Source organism: Portunus trituberculatus, chromosome 43 (assembly GCF_017591435.1).
Source record: "Portunus trituberculatus isolate SZX2019 chromosome 43, ASM1759143v1, whole genome shotgun sequence".
NCBI lineage: Eukaryota > Metazoa > Arthropoda > Malacostraca > Decapoda > Portunidae > Portunus > Portunus trituberculatus.
The window spans coordinates 23,999,190-24,021,616 of record NC_059297.1 but is presented as its reverse complement, the minus strand read 5'-3'; the positions used below and the strand labels follow the sequence as shown (position 1 = coordinate 24,021,616).

The 22,427-nt window shown below is 43.2% G+C and overlaps 1 protein-coding gene across 1 annotated transcript in view; it reads right to left on the bottom strand.

Moving 5' to 3' along the window:
• Positions 1–212: 212 nt before the first annotated feature.
• The window catches only part of LOC123518078 (abnormal spindle-like microcephaly-associated protein homolog), a 34,053-nt gene continuing 11,838 nt past the window's right edge, over positions 213–22,427 (bottom strand). The window contains 20 exon segments of the mRNA XM_045278666.1: positions 213–817; positions 852–1,214; positions 2,017–2,139; positions 5,604–5,788; positions 6,142–6,367; positions 7,199–7,372; positions 8,077–8,190; positions 8,955–12,032; positions 12,035–13,090; positions 13,271–13,948; positions 14,353–14,523; positions 17,611–17,811; positions 18,039–18,167; positions 18,346–18,471; positions 19,306–19,542; positions 19,759–19,978; positions 20,793–20,968; positions 21,155–21,353; positions 21,697–21,838; positions 22,396–22,427. The exon segment at positions 22,396–22,427 is cut by the window's right edge and continues 208 nt beyond it. Of these exon segments, the coding sequence (XP_045134601.1) occupies positions 954–1,214; positions 2,017–2,139; positions 5,604–5,788; positions 6,142–6,367; positions 7,199–7,372; positions 8,077–8,190; positions 8,955–12,032; positions 12,035–13,090; positions 13,271–13,948; positions 14,353–14,523; positions 17,611–17,811; positions 18,039–18,167; positions 18,346–18,471; positions 19,306–19,542; positions 19,759–19,978; positions 20,793–20,968; positions 21,155–21,353; positions 21,697–21,838; positions 22,396–22,427 (7,528 nt within the window). The 3' untranslated portion in view covers positions 213–817; positions 852–953.

The window sequence follows — 22,427 nt, the reverse complement described above, 5'->3', positions numbered from 1 at the left end:
TCATGTAAATGTGTGTTTCACTGTTTTGATCTGCTGCAGCCTCTGACGAGACAGCCAGACGTTACCCTATGGAACGAGCTCAGAACTCATTATTTCCAATCTTCGGATAGACCTGAGACCAGGCACACAACACACACCGGGACAACAAGGTCACAACTCCTCGATTTACATCCCGTACCTACTCACTGCTAGGTGAACAGGGGCTACACGTGAAAGGAGAGACACCCAAATATCTCCACCTGGCCGGGGAATCGAACCCCGGTCCTCTGGCTTGTGATGCCAGCGCTCTAACCACTGAGCTACCGTGTGTGTGTGTGTGTGTGCGTGTGCGTGTGCGTGCAAGAGATCTAATAATTAATCTAAAATTAATAAGATAAAAACATTTATGGAATGTTATGTTATAAAGCTATAATAGTAATGGGATAAAAAAAATAAGCTTAAAGTAACATAACATGAAGCACAAACATTAAAAGCACATTTACCTATAAAACAAACATAAGAATATGAAAATACCAATATATTTCTCCCTCCAAAAAATTAAGGAAAATAAGAGAAATAACAAATAAGCATAAGAAAAAAATGCTAATGGACAAAAACATATACATTCCATAAAAACAATAATGGAAAGGAGAATATGGGAGGAAGAGTCAGAGAGAAAGGAAGTACATACATAGTCAAATTATGAACATGGGAGAGAGGAGTGAAAAGTCAATGGGAAGTTTACATTACACTCACATTCACTATTCCATATTTCCATAATTTTTACTCATGTCTGGCTAATTAGTATATATTTAACTTAGTATCTTTTATCAATTCCCTTAAAAACCTTTACCACCTCTTTTATTAATTCCCTTAAACTCCTTTACCACCAGTTCCTCATGTCCTGGCCACTTCCTGTTCTTCTAACATACTATCTTTTATCAATTCCCTTAAACTCTTTTGCCACCAGTTCCTCATGTCCTGGCCACCTCCTGTTCCTCCTTATTGTGTTCCAGAGTGGCCAGGAGTGTAGTGATGGCCAAGAGAGGTTCCCCAAATTCCCTGGGTTGGCCTGGCCGCATAGCCCAGTCAGGTACTGTGGCTGGCCGTTGAGTAGCTGAGAGAACCTTCGGCTGCTTGGGGAGTCTCTTGTTCTTGGCGGCAACTGTCTGGCGGCGCACCATGAGTCTGTGCAAACCCTTCAGCTCTTCCACCACCTTTGGGCTCCGTACAGCCTGCCAGGTGAAAGATAGAAAATTAAGGAAGATGGTGGTGGTGATGAATATTACTCTCAATATTGACTATATGCATTGTGGGTGGGCGATAACTGACTCTTCCCTTAGTTGACAAAATGTGATGGAATGTTTGCAACTGTGAAATATTGTTAAAGCTGGCCATGATTATTCTTATTACTGACAATGTTATGCATGTGTGGAATGGTAAGGCCTGATTCACTTTCTTTAGTGAATGTGATGAAATGTTTGTGAAAGTGAAATACAAATTGTTAAGGAAGATGGTGGTGATGATTATTACTCATTACTGACAATATTATGCATGTGTGGGATGGCGAGGCCTGATTCACTTTCCTTAGTAGATAAAATATGATTGGATGTTTGTGAAAGTGAATATATGTGTCCATGTTTAAGGTGATTTGTCAAATTTGGTTAACCTTTTTCCACATGGACCTCTCTCCTTAATGTCTTTTCTTTTTTCTTTTTTCACCTTTACTACAAAATGTCCATGTTTTTTGTTTCCTATATAATTCAAGATGCTCCTTTCCAATCAAAATATTTCCTTGCTGTCTTGCTACTGGAGAAAGAGCTGGTTGGAGGAGAAACCTTGATTTCCCTATATTCCATCCCAGTCTTTCATAGAGAATACCAGTAGTCTGAGGTAAAGAGACACATTTCCCTAAGTATACATAACTGCAATACTCTGTGGTAAGTAGTAGATACATTCACCACCACCCACAAAAGGGCCATAATGATATCTATTCTTTCCAAGTAGTATATACATTCCCTCTCTGCTATGACTCACCTGGAAGGGCATAGGACCAGTGGCCAGCACATAGAGAAGAGTGCAGCCTTTGGTGAAGATGCTTTGGTGCTTGTCTGGTGATATGGACAGCAGCCACAGCACACTCTTCATCAGGCCCCCAAGCTGTGAAGAGAGGCTGGTTAAGGAGGGGTGTGTGTGTGTGTGTGTGTGTGTGTGTGTGTGTGTGTGTGTGTGTGTGTGTGTGTGTGTGTGTGTGTGTGTGTGTGTGTGTGTGTGTGTGTGTGTGTGTGTGTGTGTGTGTGTTTGATCTGCTGCAGTCTCTGACGAGACAGCCAGACGTTACCCTACGGAGCGAGCTCAGAGCTCATTATTTCCGATCTTTGGATAGGCCTGAGATGAGGCACACACCACACACCAGGACAACAGGTCACAACTCCTCGATTTACATCCCGTACCTACTCACTGTGTGTGTGTGTGTGTGTGTGTGTGTGTGTGTGTGTGTGTGTGTGTGTGTGTGTGTGTGTGTAATTCACTGTTTGATCTGCTGCAGTCTCTGACGAGACAGCCAGACGTTACCCTACGGAACGAGTTCAGAGCTCATTATTTCCGATCTTGGGATAGGTCTGAGACCAGGCACACACCACACACCGGGACAACAAGGTCACAACTCCTCGATTTACATCCTGCACCTACTCACTGCTAGGTGAACAGGGGCTACACGTGAGGAGACACACCCAAATATCTCCACCCGGCCGGGGAATCGAACTCGGTCATCTGGCTTGTGAAGCCAGCGCCTAACCACTGAGCTACCGGGTGTGTGTGTGTGTGTGTGTGTGTGTGTGTGTGTGTGTGTGTGTGTGTGTGTGTGTGTGTGTGTGTGTGTGTGTGTGTGTGTGTGTGTGTGTGTGTGTGTGTGTGTATTTACCTGGTTGTAGTTTTACAGGGCCTGGGCTTTATGCTCGTGTGGCCCGTCTCCATATCTACACTTATCCAATCTTACTTTAAAAGTATGCACACTCGTTGCAGACACTACTTCTTCATTTAAACTGTTCCACGTCTCAATACATCTTTGCGGAAACTATATTTTTAACATCTCTCAGACATCTTCCTTTTCTCAGCTTTTTACTATGCGATCTTGTGCTTGAATGTCATATTCTTCTCTCAGGATCAGTTTCTCATTATCCACTTGGTCCATTCCGTTGATCAATTTATAAACTTGTATCAGATCTCCTCTCTCCTTCTTTGTTCCAGGGTTGGTAGATCCATAGCCTTTAGTCTCTCCTCATATGTCATCCCTTCAAATTCTGGAACCATTCTTGTAGCCATTTTTGTAGTCTCTCCAATTTCCTTATGTGTTTCTTTTTATGAGGGGTCCACACTACTCCTGCATATTCCAATCTGGGTCTTATTATAGTACTTATCAATTTCTTCATCATTTCTTTGTCCATGTAGTGAAATGCTACTCCAATATTCCTTAGCAAATTATATGTTTCTCTAAAAATTCTATCAATATGGCTTACTGGTTGATTGTTTTCTTCCATCGTCACTCCTAAGTCCTTTTCCTTTTTACTTTCTCCAGTTCTACTCCATCTCCCATCTTATAGATTCCCACAGGTCGTCTTTCACTCTTTCCCATTTCCATGACATGGCTTTTGTTCACATTGAATTCCATTTCCCACTTTTACTCCATTCCCAGATCTTATTTAGGTCTTCTTGCAGTATTTCACAATCCTCCTTTTGCTTTATAACTCTGCACAGTTTCGTATCATCTGCAAACAGATTTATGTAGCTGTTCACTCCTTCTGGCATGTCGTTAATATAAATGAGGAAAAGTATTGGTGCCAATACTGACCCCTGTGGCACTCCGCTTTCTACTGCTCTCCACTTGGACTTCATATCTTTAACTACCGTCCTTATTTCTCTCCCCCTCAAATAATTTTCTATCCATCTCAATGTGCTTCCTTTTAAGCCACCCTTCTCCTCTAACTTCCATAGTAATCTTGCATGTGGCACTTTGTCAAACGCCTTTTTTAAATCCAAATAAATACAGTCAACCCATCCCTCTCTCTCTTGTACTCTATCAACTATTCTAGAATAGAAACTCAATAAATTAGTTACACACGACCGTCTTTTTCTAAAACCAAATTGGCTATTTGATATTAATTTGTTGTCTTCAAGGAACTCGATCCATTGTTTCTTTATTATTCTTTCACACATCTTGCATATTACACTAGTTAGTGATACCGGTCTGTAATTTAAAGGTTCTTCCTTCCTTCCGCTCTTATATATGGGAACCACCTCAGCTCTTTTCCATTCTACTGGTACTGTTCCATTTTCTATTGAGCATTTCATGATGTATATAGGACTTGCTAGTTTTTCCCTACATTCTTTCAGTATTCTGCCTGAGACTTCATCCGGTTCCTTCATTAACTCTTTTATTTAAAGCTTGGTTACTTTAATCTCTTTCATATAGACTCTCTCTATTACCCTGTAGCCTTTCAAATTTGGATTCCTTGGTAAAGACCTCCTGGAATTTATTATTTAATAGTTCTGCCATACTTTTTGGGTCTTCCACTATCCCGTTCTCTCCTTTTAACCTTTCTATTGTTTCTTTTTGCCTAATTTTTCCATTTATGAATCTGTAGAAAAGTTTTGGTTGCTCCTTACATTTTTCAACAATGTGTGTGTGTGTGTGTGTGTGTGTGTGTGTGTGTGTGTGTGTGTGTGTGTGTGTGTGTGTGTGTGTGTGTGTGTGTGTGTGTGTGTTTCACTGTTTGATCTGCTGCAGTCTCTGACGAGACAGCCAGACATTACCCTATGGAACGAGCTCAGAACTCATTATTTCCGATCTTGGGATAGGCCTGAGACCAGGCACACACCACACACCGGGACAACAAGGTCACAACTCCTCGATTTACATCCCGTACCCTTTCACTGCTAGGTGAACAGGGGCTACATGTGAAAGGAGACACACCCAAATATCTCCACCCGGCCGGGGAATCAAACCTCGGTCCTCTGGCTTGTGAAGCCAGCGCTCTAACCACTGAGCTACCGGGTGTGTGTGTGTGTGTGTGTGTGTGTGTGTGTGTGTGTGTGTGAGAGAGAGAGAGAGAGAGAGAGAGAGAGAGAGAGAGAGAGAGAGAGAGAGAGAGAGAGAGAGAGAGAGAGAGAGAGAGAGAGAGAGAGAGAGAGAGAGAGAGAGAGAGAGAGAGAGAGAGAGAGAGAGAGAGAGAGAGAGAGAGAGAGAGAGAGAGAGAGAGAGAGAGAGAGAGAGAGAGAGAGAGAGAGAGAGAGAGAGAGAGAGAGAGAGAGAGAGAGAGAGAGAGAGAGAGAGAGAGAGAGAGAGAGAGAGAGAGAAAAGAAAGGAAAAGAAAAAGGAAAAGAGAAAGAAAAGAAAAGAGTAAATAAAAGAGAGAGAGAGAGAGAGAGAGAGAGAGAGAGAGAGAGAGAGAGAGAGAGAGAGAGAGAGAGAGAGAGAGAGAGAGAGAGAGAGAGAGAGAGAGAGAGAGAGAGAGAGAGAGAGAGAGAGAGAGAGAGAGAGAGAGAGAGAGAGAGAGAGAGAGATTTAAGATGTATGAGGAAACTTAATCCATATATATAATTCACCCATCTCTCCCTCTTCTTACATGGTGGACACAGGAGGCAGTGGGTGGATACTTGGCCAGGTTGATCAGGATGCTGAGGATGTAGCTAATGATCTGCAAGTTAGGGATGGACCGGTTGCAGTTAAGCAGCAGCTGCATCAACACTCCTGGGGCTGCGTTGGATGCTAGTTGCTCACAGCACAGAGACGACCAACGAGTGCAGGCATCTGTGACAGGAAGGAAGTGTGTCGTGTGAGTGCTGGTGGAAAGAAGACAAGAAAAAGAAGCCCCAAGATACCATGCCACCAGGCCTTCATGTGGCTGTTCCTGTGTGAAATGTACCTATCTATTTTCAGCTGAATGAGGAGGATATTAGCAGTAGTCTGTGGTTAGTTGATACATTCATTACTGCACACTTCTCATCATATGTTTTTCCAAAGTACATTAGAAGTACATATGCGTTTTTCTACATGGCCTACCACATGTAGGCCTGACAACTTCTTACAGGTTCCCTTAATCTTATGACTTGAGCATAATCCTTAACCTTTTCCCAGCAAGCCCCCCACACTCAGCCACTCACCCAGACTAATAACAGCGGCCAGGATGCGTCGCAGGTCTCGGCCCTGGAGGAGGTAAGCAATAGCTCTGCCGGTGCGGTGGCCAATCTGCTTCTCCTCTGTAGCTTCCTGCGTGGCCTTCTCCAGCCGCTGCCGTAGCTCACACAGTTTCTTCGTCCTGGTCTGCTGTCGCACTACTCGTCCACGCCACGCTGCCTGGAGCACCACTGCTGCGTGAAGACGACGAGCCTGTGTGGTGCCAGCAGGACTTCATCAGTGTTGTCAGTGAGAGGAGAAGAAAAAACCTAATAATCCACGTATTCAGTATGATCAAATCTTAATAGTCGGTCCTGAAGCTCTTAGACACACACACACACACACACACACACACACACACACACACACACACAAAGATTGCGAACTACTCCAGGAAGACTTGGACAGAATATGGAAATGGAGCTGTACATGGCAAATGGAGTTCAACACGACAAAATGCAAGAAATTAGAGTTTGGCAAGAGTGAAAGAAGAATCAGGAGTATGTACAAGATAGGAAATGAAGACATAAAAACCAGTCATGAAGAAAAGACCTTGGGGTGACAATTACCAATGACCTATCGCCAGAGAGACATATAAACAAAATAATTGGAGAAGTATTGAACTTATTGAGGAACATAAGAGTGGCGTCAGATATTTAGATGAAGAAATGATGAAGAAAATAATTACTGCAATGATAAGACCGAGGCTTGAATATGCAACAATACAGTGGGCTCGAACTTAAAGAAACACATAAGGAAACTAGAGAAAGTACAGAGGGCTGCAACAAAAATGGTGCCTGACTTAAGAGATTTGACTTATGAAGACAGACTGAACAGAATGCAACTTCCGACCCTGGAAAACAGAAGAGAAAGGGGAGACCTGATAGCAATATACAGAGTGATGATTGGCACACACACACACACACACACACACACACACACACAAAAAAAAAAAAAAAAAAAAAAAAAAAAAAAAAAAAAAAAACGTGAACCTTTTCTCTCTCTCTCTCTCTCTTATTAACACTAATCTGTCATTCCACACACCTCATTCTGTGTCTGCTGCCACTTCCTCCACACCCGCTGCAAGACAAGGGCTGCCTGTCGCTGCTTCAGGAATGTCATTCGCAGCCTCCACGTCCTCACCCATCCCTGCAGCCTCCTCACAGCCCACAGCTCCTTCCTTGCTCTTGCCAGCACCTTGCAGCACCGGTACCATCGCTGTGAAGGATGCAAAGTGATGAATGTGATGAGAAGATTGAATGGTCTCACTGTACCACTGCTGAGCACAAGAATGTAAGTAAATAAGGAAGCTGCAATATGCCAAGTAACCAACACAAGGCAGCTCCAGAGTATTTAAAACTTATCCTCTGCCATTTTCTTCCATAAATTTATTTAGTCTTCTTTTGAAATATAATGTTTTTGTCAAGTTTGTTCTGCTCATCTAATAGCCATTTATATATCACCTTTGATGAAGTAATCACACTTCCTCTTCCAGTGTCAAAATATAGACTAGAATTAGTAAACTAAACCATGAAAACAAACACACACACACCTCTCCCATGGTCTGTTCCATTTGACATCATCAATAAACTGTACCTTATTATCTATTCATTATTACACACAACCACTCAGTTACCTTAGTCACACAAAATGCTTTGCTGCCTAGTTCAAGAAAGGTAGATATGATAGCCAATTTTTTTTTTCTAGTCATTCAAATTGCCCACAATCTACGTCCAAGTCTTATTAAAGAAAGCAAGCAGTGTTGACAGGAATATACTGTCAGTCACCAGTCAGCCAGCAAGAATGGTGAGGTAGGCCACTCAGTCATCAGTCACTTCAACTAGCTACCATTCTTCCCCTAAGGCTCACAGGCTGACACATGACAGTGATCAAGGATGGATGCTCAGGTGTCCCTTCCTGACCTGTATTCTTGTAGCAGCCAGGTGTGCCTTGGCCACCCTTGCCACCCTGCTCAGCTGAACCTGACGACGCTGCTGCTGGGCCTGGCGCCGTACCTGCCATCCACGCACATGTGCCTGCTCAGAACATGTGTAGGGTTATAATGTGTACAAAAGAGAACAGGTATAATGAGGGATAGCAAGCTTATCGAGAAACGTAAAATATTTTCGCTTCAAGAAAACTAGACATCATAGCCAAGGGTGAGGCAGGTGAGAAGCTCCACAAACTAGGCTGATTTTACTCTATTACTATAACATAGTGAAATGCAAAGATAGTAATGTTCTATGTTTCAAGAATGATCGATTTGGAGGCAGTTATGGGGGCATCTCAGGGGTCAGTCTTGTTGGGTCCTAGTCCCAATCTTATTTATAACATAGGGTTCAATTGTTTGATTAGTGCATTTTTGATATGTGCACATATCTGCTTGGTCCCTTTCCTGTGCATTAAGGGAGGAACCCCTTTCTCTCTCTCTCTCTCGCTATATATATATATATATATATATATATATATATATATATATATATATATATATATATATATATATATATATATATATATATATATATATATATATATATATATATATATATATATATATATATATATATATATATATATATATATATATATATATATATATATATATATATATATATATATATATATATATATATATATATATATATATATATATATATATATATATATATATATATATATATATATATATATATATATATATATATATATATATACACACACACAAACACAACTACCTAATAGTGCTTAAGCAGTAATGAAAATTTGATGTTCCAAGCTCAATACAGGATGAGCACCTCACCTGGATGGTGCGTGCTGCCTCAATGTGCTGGACCTGCCGCCTTGCTTGCTGGCCCCTCCAGGTAGCCTGCAGGATGATGGTTGCCCGTCGCAGGTAAATGTAGTGCTCCTGGGCGTGTAGGGAGAGACAGGCACCACGCCACCGCCTCTGAATCACCAACACTGCATTGATCTTCCTCAGGTACTCCCTCCTTGCCTCCCGGGAAACCTTCACTACCCTCCACCACCTCTGTATGGCAGTGGCAGCTGTGTGCAATTTTCTGTACCTTCTCCGTGCCAGCCAGCACCTAATATGGGTCTGCAAGGTGATGGTGGCTGTCCGTACAGTAATATAGCTCTCTCTAGTCTGTCTTGTGGTAATGACTCTCCTCCACCATCTTTGTATGTTTAGTGTGGCTCTTAGGGTTCTAATGTATTTCTGACGTGCCAGCCAACATCTGGTATAGGTCTGTAGAGTAATAGTGGCTGACTTTAATGATGAATAACTGGCTTGCTCTTGCCGAGCCAGAACAGTTGCCTTCCACCACTTCTGTATAGTTACTGTGGCCCTGGTGGTCTTTTTGAGTCTCTGTTGTACTAGCCAGCACCTCACATGGGCCTGCAAAGTGATAGTGGCTTTCTTGACAGTCTGGAAGTCTTCATATTGCTTCTTGCAGGCTCTACTGGCCCTCCAATAACGTTGAATTGCAATAGCTCCTTCCCTTAGCTGTTTGTAGCGCCTCTGAGCAAGGTGCCTTTGGATGTGTGCTTGTATCAGTGTTGCTGCTGAGTGTTGTTTGGCCAGCTGCTTCCTGATAAGCATTCCCCTTGCACAGGCTTGGATGTTTACCACACAATTTCTCAGTAACAAATATTCCGCTCTTTGCCTCCTGGACTCTGTTTGAGCTCTCCACCACTTTTGTATCTCCAAGGCAGCTGATGTTCTCCTCCTGCACTGTACCCTCTCCCTCCAGTGCTGCTGTAGTGTAATGGCTCCTTCCCTCTGCTGCAAGAATTTCCTTCGCTGAGCTGTACCACGGTAGAAGGCCTGGATCACAGTTGCTGCCTGGTGTGACTTCTTGAGTCTCTGGCGCACCAGGAATCCCCTTACACTGGCCTGCAAGATGATTGCTGAGTCTCTCTGGGAAAGGAACTCAAGACGGTACCCTCTGGCAAGCAGGATGCCCCTCCACCACTGCTGCACCACCACAGCACTGGCTCTGGCCTTGTTGAGTTGCTGGCGGTGCAAGAGACCACGGACATGTGCCTGAATGAGTGTGGCTGCTTTGTGCCATGTCTGGATCTTCCTCCTTACAGTGTTGCCCCTCCAGACAGCCTGCATGCGAATGATGGCACCTCGGAGAGTGTGGTACTGCTCACGCTGGTGCCACATGATCAATGTGGCCCTCCAGTGAATTTGTACAACCCTGGTACTAAAGCATAGTGTGGTATACTTTCTCTGTGCCACCCAGCAGCGCACAGCTGCCTGAATCTTCACAGCAGCCAACTGTTTGCGCTTGAGGTCTCGCCTGGCTAGGAAGCCGCGAGTGGCAGCCTGAAGGGTGATGGCTGCTGAGCGCTTGATAAGAAAGATCTCTCGGGTGATGCGTGTTAGCTTGCGATTCCTGTAGAACCGTTGCAAACGCATCGCCACCAAACGCAAGCACAGGAAGCGCTTGTGGGCTATGTAGGTGCGCACGTATGTTTGTATTACAGTGGCTGCCCTCCGTTGTCTCTCCAACTTTTGTCTGGCCAAGAAGCCTCGCACAGCAGCCTGGGTTTGAATGATTCGCTTGTGGTCAAGTTGGTATTGACTCCTGGCTCTCCTACCTGCCTGGTAGGATCTTATGTACCTTTGTAGGATAATGGTACTGTGCTTCTGCCTCAAAAAATGTTGCCTTGCCAGCCAGCACCTTGTTTGAGCTTGCAGTGTCACCACAGCTCTCCTGGTGTTCTGATATTGATGCACAGCTTCTCTAGTTTTGCACATTCCTCTAAAAGCTCTCTGTATGGTAATGGCAGCATTTCTTTGTTTCTGTACATTCCTGCGAGTCAAGTATCCTCGGACATGTGCCTGTAGTGTCACTATGGCTCTCCTGGTCATCTTGTATTGCCTCACAGCCTCCCTAGTTTTACACATCCCCTGGAAGGCTTGTTGGATGGTGAGAGCTGCCATATTCTGCCTCTTGATTTCATTGCGAGTGAGGAGGCCTCGAGTGCAGGCTTGCATGGTAATGACAGCTTTTCTGGTGGCTTGGTATTCTTGCACTGCTTTTCTGGTCCTGCACATTCCCCTGTAGGCTTGCTGTATGGTGAGAGCTGCATCTCTTTGTTTCTGTACACAGCGACGAGTTAGGTAACCCCGGGTATGTGCTTGTAGAGTTAAGATGGCTCTTTTAGTGATCTGGTATTTCCTCACAGCTTCCCTAGTCTTACACATCCCTCTGAAAGCCTGCTGGATGATGATAGCTGCAGTGTTCTGCCTCCTGATCTCCCTGCGAATAAGGAAGCCACGAGTGTAAGCCTGCAAAGTAATGACCGCTTTCCTGGTGGATTGGTATTGCTGCATTGTCTTTTTGGTCATGCACATGCCCCTAAAGGCTCTCTGTATGTTGACAACTGCATCTCTTTGTTTCTGTACATTCCTGCGAATCAGATAACCACGTGTATGTGCCTGAAGGAGAATGACAGCCTCCCTGGTAGAATGGTAATGCTGCATTGCCTCTCTGGTCTTGCACATGCCCCTAAAGGCTCTCTGTATGGTGATGACAGCATTCCTTAGTTCCTTCACACTCCTGCGAATTAGATAACCCTGTGTATATGCTTGCAAGACAATGACAGCCCTCCTGATGGTCTGATATTCCTGCACAGCATCTCTAGTTTTGCACACCCCTCTAAAGGCTCTCTGAATGATGATGGCTGCATGCCTCTGTTTCTGTATATTCTTGCGAGTCAGATATCCTCGGGTGTGAGACTGCAGGATAATGATGGCCCTTCTGGTGGTCTGGTATTGTCTTATGATCTCCCTGGTCTTGCACATCTCCCTGAAGGCTTGCTGGATAGTGAGGGCAGCCTTGTGTTGGTTTTTAATGCTGTTCCGGATCAGATATCCTCTTGTGTATGCCTGAGGGTGATTACAGCCTTCCTGGTGGCATGATAGTGTTGCATAGCCTCCCTGGTCTTGCACATTCCCCTATAAGCTAACTGGATAGTGGTGGCTGCTTTGTGCTGTCTCTTTATTTCCGTGCGAGTAAGGAAGCCTCTAGTATATGCTTGCAGTGTAATGACAGCAGCCAGAGTGATGTGATACTGTTGCATAATTTTTCTGGTCTTACACATTCCCCTAAAGGCTTGCTGGATGGTGATGGCTGCTTTGTGCTGTCTCTTAGTTTCTCTGCGAATAAGGTAGCCTCGAGTAAAAGCCTGCAGGGTAATGACAGCTCTTCTGGTGGCCTGGTACTCCTGCACCATAACCTTAGTTTTACACATTCCTCTAAATGCCTGCTGTATGGTGAATGCTGCTCTGTTCTGCCTCTTCATCCTTTTGCATACAAGGTAACCTCTGGTCCAAGCTTGGAGTGTCACTACAGCTCTCCTGATGGTCTGGTACTCTTGCATCACTTCCTTGGTGTGGCACATGCTCCTAAATGCCCTCTGTATTGTGAGTGCAGCCCATAGCCGTCTCTGTTCATAAGCCTTCTTCTGACAGTAGAGCCACCAGGCACTCTGGATCACCACGGCAGACTCATGCATTCTTGTCACCCGTCGCCGCACCAGGTACCCACGAGTGGCTGCCTGCAGCACAACCACTTTCCTACGAGTTTCCAGGAATGCTTTCCGTTCCTCCCTGGCACTGAGGGTAGCCCTGAGGTGTTGCTGGATAGTCATTGCTGCATTCCTTTCAGTTAAGAAGGTCTGCCTGGCTGTCCAGCCTTGCCAGTGAGCCTGGATGACAATGGCTGCAGTGTGCTGCCTTCTCAGTTGTTTCCTGGCCAGGTGTCCCCTCACCCAAGCTTGTAGATGAGTAGTGGCTCTCCTGATGACCTGGAGCTCTCTCATGGCCTGCACAGTGAGTCTGTGGCCCCTGTAGTGTTGCTGTATAGTGACAGCTGCCACTCTTTGGCGGAGGAAGGCATGGCGCCCCAGCCACGCCCGCACCTGAGGGAAGTACAATTGTCTCTACAACTTTCAAAATCTTGCAGAGACACAAACAGTCTTTGTGTGACAGGCCTCAAGGGGATTCAGATAGTGAGTACTCAATACCCAAGAAAAAAAAAAAAAAAAAAAAAAAAAATATATATATATATATAATTGAAATGTATAAATACACACACTCACCTTTGCCTGGAGTACAATTGCTGCTCTGTTCCGTTCCTGGTGGTACAAGCGCTGTTGCCTGGCTCTGTACAATCGCTGGACAGTGATGGCTGCCTGCCGGGTTGCCAAGAAATGCTCCCTGGTCTTATGTCCCTCCTGCCAAGCCCTCACATGGGCTTGAATAACCCTAACACTGTGGAGGACTGACAGGTAGTGCTTCCTCTCTACCCATCCACGGTAATACCTCTGGATGGTAACGGCAGCTTCCACCTTCATGGCCAAGATCCGCTTCAGCTGCAACTTCTCCCTCCAGCACCTTTGCAGCAGAAGAGTAGCCTTTTTCAACCTCAAGTATTGTTTTTGCTGCTGGTGTGCCCTGAAGGCTGCCTGGAGGACCACAACAGCTTTACGTTGCTGCAGGAAGCATCGTCGTGTCAGCCATGTTTTGATGCAGCGCTGTACCACTACTACTGCTTGCTGGGACTCACGGTACTGTGCCATCACTGCCCGGCCCAGCTGCCTGGCACGCCACTGCCTCTGCACCACCACAGCAGCTTTCACCATCACTGCCAGTCTTCGCCGACACTTCCAGCCTCGGGTGTAGGCCTGCAGTGTAAGCACAGCGTGACGGGTTTGGAGGAAGGTGCGGCGCTGCATACGTGCACGCCACATCCGCTGCAGAGTTACTGCCGCCTGGTGCTGTGTGGGAGACAGTCCATGATCAGAGAACAAGTAAGCTACACCTCAGGACAGATTGGTGTTTTGTTCTCTTATTGATGAATGAGGGAACTATACATACATGAACATCTCTCTCCAGTAATTTATAACCCATGTATCTGTAACATTTTAATAAAATACTCAATGACAGATAAAGAATTGATGAGCATAAACCAAAGAAATGAGAGAGAGAGAGAGAGAGAGAGAGAGAGAGAGAGAGAGAGAGAGAGAGAGAGAGAGAGAGAGAGAGAGAGAGAGAGAGAGAGAGAGAGAGAGAGAGAGAGAGAGAGAGAGAGAGAGAGAGAGAGATCGGGGGGGTGTAGAGAACAACAACAATAATAACACTCCTTTACTACAAACTCTATAGCTTGAAGGGCATTCCTCACCTGCTGCTGCTCCACACGCTGCCTCCTCAGCTGGTTCAGCAGGCGGATGGCACAGTGGCGCCGCCAGTGGGTTTGCAGCACCACAGCAGCCTGGTTGTATTCTGCCAGTCGTCGCCCATGCAGCAGCTGCCTCCACCACCGCTGCACCACCACAGCCGCTGCAGTCTGGGCCTAGTGAGTCAGAGATGGATCATTACTCTCATGCAGGTATATCTTGGACTTTGACAGCACAGCAAAGTTGTAGTCAGCCTGGTGCAAGGTAAGACCCAAAAATCTCAACCTAAAAACACATATCAATCCAGTAAAGTCAGCTGGAACATTATGGTGCTCTAATGATAGGTTATGAATGATTAAGTGATGAGAAGGAGAAATGTGGAATCCAGTTCCTCACACTAGACAACATGCATGATATCTCACCAAGCAAATCTTAATGAACTAAATGGAGCTTCATGAACCTTTCCTACTGCTACCTTATGCTGGAGAGGGCAGAGTTAAAGCAGTCAAGAAGGTATGAAGCATATCTTTTATCTTCTTTACTCATTTACTTTTGATATCAGTGACAATAAAAGTTGAGAGAGAGAGAGAGAGAGAGAGAGAGAGAGAGAGAGAGAGAGAGAGAGAGAGAGAGAGAGAGAGAGAGAGAGAGAGAGAGAGAGAGAGAGAGAGAGAGAGAGAGAATAAATGAATAACAAGAAAGTATTCAGGAGACAACATAAAACTTTCCAGTGTATTCTAAAGTGTTATAAGTATAAAACACAATCCCATTGAGAGTACATCAGTCTGACATAGAAACAGGAATAAAATTTGCCTGAGACATCACCAAACTTTTCATGGCTGTTTTAAAGGGAAAGATCTGAACCAGAGATCCAATACTAAGGCAATACTTTACCCATTTACCTAAAGATGGCACTACTCAACACTCATGACTAACTGGCTGGAATGGCTTGCACACCACTAGTATATTACCATGACACATTGCTCAGTATGTGTATTTTTTCTTCCTGATTTTCCCCCAACAATGACCTATGTACAATATTTCAGCAAGTGAGTAAGCATATGGGAAGAGAATATGACAGGCTATTAGTGTGTGTGTGTGTATTTTTATCTAGTTGTATTGTACAGGGTTCGAGCGGGGCTCATAGTGTCCTGTCTCCATGTCTCCATTTATCTAATTTTTCTTTAAAGTTATGCACACTATGCACTGCAACAATTCCATTATCTAATGCATTCCATTTTTCCACCGTTCTGTGTGAAAAACTGTATTTTCCAACATCCTTCACACACTGCCTCATCCTGATCTTTTCATGTCCTCTTGTCCTTCCATCCTCTTCTGCCAACAGCACCAGATCTTCTTTGTCTATCTTTTCAATATCATTTACTATTTTATACATCGTTATTAGGTCCCCTCGTTCTCTTCTATCTTGTAAGGTTGGCAATCCCATTTCCTTCAGTCGTTCTTCATGTGAGGTCCTTTAATTCCAGCACCATCTTTGTAGCAATCTTCTGTATCCTTTCCAGTTTTCTTATATCTTTTTTAGAACTCGGAGACCATACTACTGCTGCATATTCCAGCCTTGGGCGTATCATGCTTGTGATGATTTTTTCATCATATCTTTATCCATGTAATGAAATGCCACTCTTATATTAGTCAACATCTTATATGATAGTCCAAATATCTTATTTATGTGTTTATCTTTAGTCTTTGTTATTTGCTCCTCTCCCATCAAATAGTTCCATACTGGTCTTCTCTTACTCTTTCCTAGTTCCATTATGTGACATTTCTTGGCATTAAACTCCAATTTCCACTTCTTGTTCCATTCATAGATCTTATTTAAATCTTCCTGTAGCAGTATACAGTCCTCTTTGGTTTTGATAACTTTTAACAACTTACCATCATCAGCAAATAAACTCATACAGCTGTTTACTCCAATGTGAATATTGTTTACATAAACTTGAAACATAATGGGGGCTAACACTGACCCTTGTGGCACCCTGCTCCAAGACGAGTATGTATCTCTGATCACAGTTCTCATTTCTCTATCCTTCAAATAATCTCTAGTCAATTTGAGCAAGGTTCCACACAGTCCTCCAATGTTCTCTAGTTTCCCTGACACGTTGCCTCTCCTTTTTTTTTCTCTCACATATTCCCCTCATTTGTATTCCTTGCTATTCTCCACAACCTTTATCTAAGAAGCAGCATGCACACCCTCTCCTCAACAATCATTCCCTCACACAAACACATTTTCTTTCTCTCTTTAATATCCAGAGGCTTCTTTATGAACCTTCAAAACAAGTCAGCATTTTCATATTGTAATTTCTTTTGTTCAATGACAAGGATCACAAAACAAAATAAGATGAACAAAGAGTTTATTGATGCAAAATACCGTTACACTGTTTTGAAAGTTACACAAAGAAAGCCACTGGATGGCAAAGAATATATTTCTATGGATGTAAAATGGTTACTTTGGCACATGGGAATAACAAAACAAGAATTAATAAAACACAAGTGGACATACCAGATGTCAGTGAAGATAGAAACATAAGTGATAGAAATAAAACAATGAAATAAAAGAAATAAAACGATGAAATAAAAATCAAGAAGATATATCAGATATACTCGTAATATAAAATATGAGTATATCACAGATGTCAGTGAAGATAGAAACAAAAGTGATAGAAATAAAACAATGAAACAAAAATCAAGATATATCAGATAAAATAAAAAAAAATAGGAGTATATCACAAAATGGAAATAACACGAAGTCAGTGAAGAAAGAAACGGAAGCAAAATATAAGAGCTAAAAATATATTCAGATCAAATGTAAAAATATTGAGTAAATCTATCAAAGGAGAGTGGGAAGATTGCACACTCGTAACACTAATATAATTAAAACATTCACACAAACACACTAAATCTGCATTAACTGAGCACTTTTCTTTGGTTAAAAATGCAACTGACTGTTCTGTATAGGAGTACACACGATAGCAATTACAAATGCAAATAAAATGGCCAGCCTAACTCACATTAAGCAAGATAAAAACTTACTCTTTGGCAATACTGCATGATTCAGTAAGAAGATAAATCAGAATATGATAATAACAAGGAAAAGAATGAAAATGAAGAGGAGTAATAAAACTAAAAAAGCTGAGTATTCAAACTGTGCTTAAATTGGATCATTAGTTAAGGTTTGGAAGGTATAATAAAATTTTCATGTAACTGCTCCTTCCACTTCCTCTCCCCCTTCACCCATACTTTACCCTCAGCTCCTCCAGGCGACGCTGAGCCAGTCGCCTCCTCCATGCCAGCTGCAGCACCCTGGCAGCCTTGATCTCCACACTGAGGTCCAGCAGGCGGGCACACAGATGGGCCAGGAAGGTAGCAGTGACCCGCTCATCTGGAATGGTATTAACGGTGTCTGCTGAACGCAGCAGCAACGGCACTCTGTCCAGCTGTGACACCTTGAGAGAAGAAAGAGACAAAGTTGCTGAGATTCTAACAGTTTAAGAAGTTATAGTTGTTATAAATAAACAAGATGCACTTTTTATATGCAATTACAGATAAATCCAGTTACACACAGGAAAGGAAGTCATGCAAAAAGAAATTTCAATAAGCAGTAATGACTTGCATGGACAAATTCACAAAGACATATGCACACACACACACACACACACACACACACACAAACCTTGTCAATGAACAGGGTGAAGTTAGCCTTATCATTGGCCAGGCGCTCAGCATAGACCTGCCTATTGCTGGTGTCACTGTATGTCATCTCGTAGAAACTGTCATCTGCTGACACATCAGGGTCCACCTCCTGCAAGATGAAAAAGAAGACAGATAAGTTTACATTGGATATGAATGATGGATGTTATGAGATTGCAACAGTGTGCCTAATGAGACATAACATCTCACTGGTGTATGAGGGAAGCTATTATGTTGTAAGAGGTGTGTTACACAGTGTGTGGGTGGTGGTATCTGAGGATATGTCTGACCTGTGCAGGGATGTTCTGAGTAGTGTCCCACTGGATGAGGTCACGGGGCAGCAGGTCGGGGTAGTAGTGATGCAGCAGTAGGCACAGAGCTCGTCCATCACAAAAGGAGACAGTCAAGTTGTCCACCTTCCACCATGGCAGAAAGAAAGAAATGTAATCATATCTTATATATGCTGAGATGACATGGCAACATGAGGCAGGTACCCAAGCCAAGACAGCCACACACACACACTTAATGGTCTTTACACCTTTCTTTTTATTACTCATGGATTTGCATGACTTCTTACTTATACTAACCCTTTCCTGGCAGAGGATCTTTAAATAGGTGTGTTGAAATTGAGACTTTTTATCAGATCATCTTTGTTCTAATTTTACTGCACTAAATTGTAGCATGGTCTATATACAGAGGATTCCTTACAAGAAACAAAATTCATAAAACAAATAATTATTTGGCATCTCAAATACCTCAGACACTTGCCAACACTGCCTTTCAAGGACAGTCACTACTTGTGTTTTGCTGGTGGCAGATGTGCTACACAAATAAAGTTTTGACTTTCTTTTAGTACTAGTCTATCATGTCAAGGAGAAAGAACTGTACCACACGCTAGCAATGCTGCCTAAAAATGAATAGGTACAAAATGAGTACATGAAAAATATGAAGAAAAATGGAAATAAACTACATTCATGTCACAAATTCCTGGACATTTCCTTACTTTGCAATAGGTTGAGTAGCTGACATACATTATCACCAATCAAACATAAATTTCTATATATAGATTCAACTGTCTGTTCAGTTCTGCTCCAAAGTTTATATATAAATGCCAATCTGGAATGCCCATTTGCTGGGAAAAAAAAAAAAAAAAAAAAAAAAAAAACTAATAACACTCCAATCAAAATAATGGCCTATTTTCCCCTCTCCATCAGTCAGTCAGTCTGTCTGTCTGTCTTCAACACACTCACCTCTAGACCATAATGAGCACAGGTAAAGGTGGCCCAAAGCCTTAGATGGGCCAGCACACTTTCTTCTGTGCTGGGTTCTGTGCCGCTTTCACCCAGACGGCCCAACTCGGCAGCTGCCCCTCCAGCTGCCTCTTGGCCACGCTGTGCTGCTTCATCCAATTGTGCCCGCACCTCCAGGGAGCGGCGCAGGTGCTTGATCTCTTCACGCAGACGCTTTTCATTCATCATTACACTCATCTGGAGCAGACATGTGTGTATATATGAACACAGTAACACAAACTCGTAACTTTTTCTCTGCGTTCATGTTTATGACAGATATACTAAGTAACTGTTTCAAAACTTGGCACTGAGGTGGAGCTGAACCCTGAATGCCTAAGTACAGGAACACAAAGTAATAACTAAAATAATAATTGTGTTCAGACTTGAAACACCTACAATAGCATATGCACACACCTGGAACTTGAAAATAATGCCCCACAAGAGTGCCAGAGTGGCCTCACGGTGACCATCCACAATGTCCTTGGGTGATGTTGTGGTAGCCACCTGACAGCCAGCCTTCCCCAGGGCAGCAAGGACCACCTCTGTGTTGTGCACCTTCTGAAGGCGACTCACAGCAGGCACACGCAGCCGCCGGCTCAGGGTGTAGTCCTGTATCAGCACCTCAACCACACGGCTGTACCAGGAGAGAGAAGGGCGGTGAGGGATCCGAACAAGTCCAAACAGCAACAGACCCTGAAGTCCTTACTAGATTTTTACCCAAGTCAGTGATGCTTGATGGAGGACAGTTCCAGATATTTAAAATATGATTTGAAGAAACAAATGTTTAGCTCCATCTTTGAAATCATTTATCTAATGTTTTGAAGCTATTGTGTTCTATATAAAATATAGACTGCATGAATGTTTGGATGAGTTCAGGTCTCATATTTGTGAAGCTCTTAGAATTTTGTAAATCAACATCAAATTCCCTTTGTCTGCATTTGGATAGGGAGGATTAACATAGTGCTTTAAGGGGTTCCTCATCTGGTTTATTTCAGTCTTGAAATTTTCTTTATTCTATGTTGTATCTATAAAAAAAAAATTTGCAATATTCTTTTTGTATTAGGGTGACCAAAACTGTACATTGTATTCAGGATGAGGACATATTAATGAGCTGTAGATGGCTCAAATGATTTTCTCATATTCAAAGGTGAATTATTTTCCTATGAACCTTACCAATAAACTGCCAGTCTTTACAACTAAAGTGCAATGTTTCCTTGGTTTAAGATTTTTTTTGTGATCCATAGTTTTGATGGAGGGTGTTACCCTTTCATAGTAAAGTATCCAGTGGATTACTGTTTCCATCATCTGCAAATATTTGAGAGAGAGAGAGAGAGAGAGAGTGGGGGAGGGGGACAACAAGGCTCCTACTCCAAATGAAAAAAGGAAAAGCACCACCACCCTAAGCACTCCCATCCAGCAGCACCACAAGGCCGTTCCACCACACTCACGCCAGTCGCACACCGCAACGCAGGTCGGTGGGGAGATTGGTCACTGCAAAGTCGAACTCATCAAGGAAGGCCTGGCGGTGGGAGACTATGTAGCCAAGGTGTGCTAGGTGCTTGGTGATGTCCCCAATCCCCTGCAGGAAGTGCATCGCAAATGCCACCAGGATGTCCCGGCTAGTCTGTCCAGGGCAAATGAAAGGTGATAAGGTGAGGTGAAGTGGTGAGTAAAGCTTTATTGGAAGAGGCAAGAGAGCAGGAGCAGGATAAAGAATGACATGTAAGTGTATAAATGTAGGTACTTAGCTGTCATGTGTCTACCAAACCAAATAAATGCTACTCTTTGATCTGGCTGCCTGACTTCCTACCTTGTGTTCAGAGTTCTTCCTGAAGAGGCAAGGGTCATGATCAATGAGCCGAGCCTCCTTAGCACGGTCAAGGAAGAGAACCAGCAGCAGAAACTTCTTGAGCTGGAAAGTCTTGATGGCAGCCTCGTAGCCAGGCCGGTAACAATGGGGCACAGTGGGGTGGGCATGAGCAGCAGCAATGTCTGGGTTATTTAGGAGCCTGGCCAAACGATAGAAAAGAGAGACAAAAGATGAGAGACAAGAGATGAGAGAGAGAATATATTATACAATCTGAGGACAGATACTGAGAAGCCTCTACATTACCTATCTCTCTCTACATTTCTCCTCGTTATTCTCTTAGTTATAGAAGAACAAAAGAAAAAAAAATCATCTCTAATCTTTCACATTCCCACCCAGTCCTTGCAGCATTTCCTGTTCTATTCTCTACCTCCTTACACATACTGTTACAGCACCAGTGCCTGACAATTGAATTTCTGTCTTGGCAGTGCAGCAGCTCCTTCACTATTCTCATCCACCTCTCCCTGCACTACCCTCTCCAGTACCTGTTGATGAGGTAATGGGTGATGCCAGTTATGTCACTATTGCTTGCGAGATGTAGCAGCTCTCCATATACGGTCTCCATAGCCACACGTAGCCACAGTGGGTTGTAACAGAGCAGCAGCTGTAGCATCTGCTGCTTCAATCCTGTGGGAAGAATAAGGTTGGATTAAATGAGGGATAGAAGAAAAGAAACTTCTAAGAATTATAAATTCTTAGAAATTACCTCTGAAGAAATTAATGATTTTTTCCCTTTAATTACCAAGATATTCTAGAACTGATTCTATGTATAAAATAAGAAATTACAATTTCCCACACGAGTCCCTCCCTCATAACAGACTTAAAGGATGTGCATGTGGAAATTAATACTAGAACTGATTCTATGTATAAAATAAGAAATTACAATTTCCCACACGAGTCCCTCCCTCATAACAGACTTAAAGGATGTGCATGTGGAAATTAATATTTAAAAAAAAAAATCTTATTCTACCTTATTCCCATAACTTATCCAAAAATTAAATCAGGAACTGTTGGCTTAAATCCAGGGTAAATAGATCAATTTTGTGAGAATAAAGTAGCAGAGGACAAAGCCTGTAATCCATTATGAAAACAAAATACAACCACATTAACAAAGATTGCCTTCTGTTTTTCTTTTCTTTCCAGTAAATCACACACACATACAGGTTAACCCATTCACCACCTACCAAGGTCAGCGTGTGTCAGCCGGTCTTTGCGT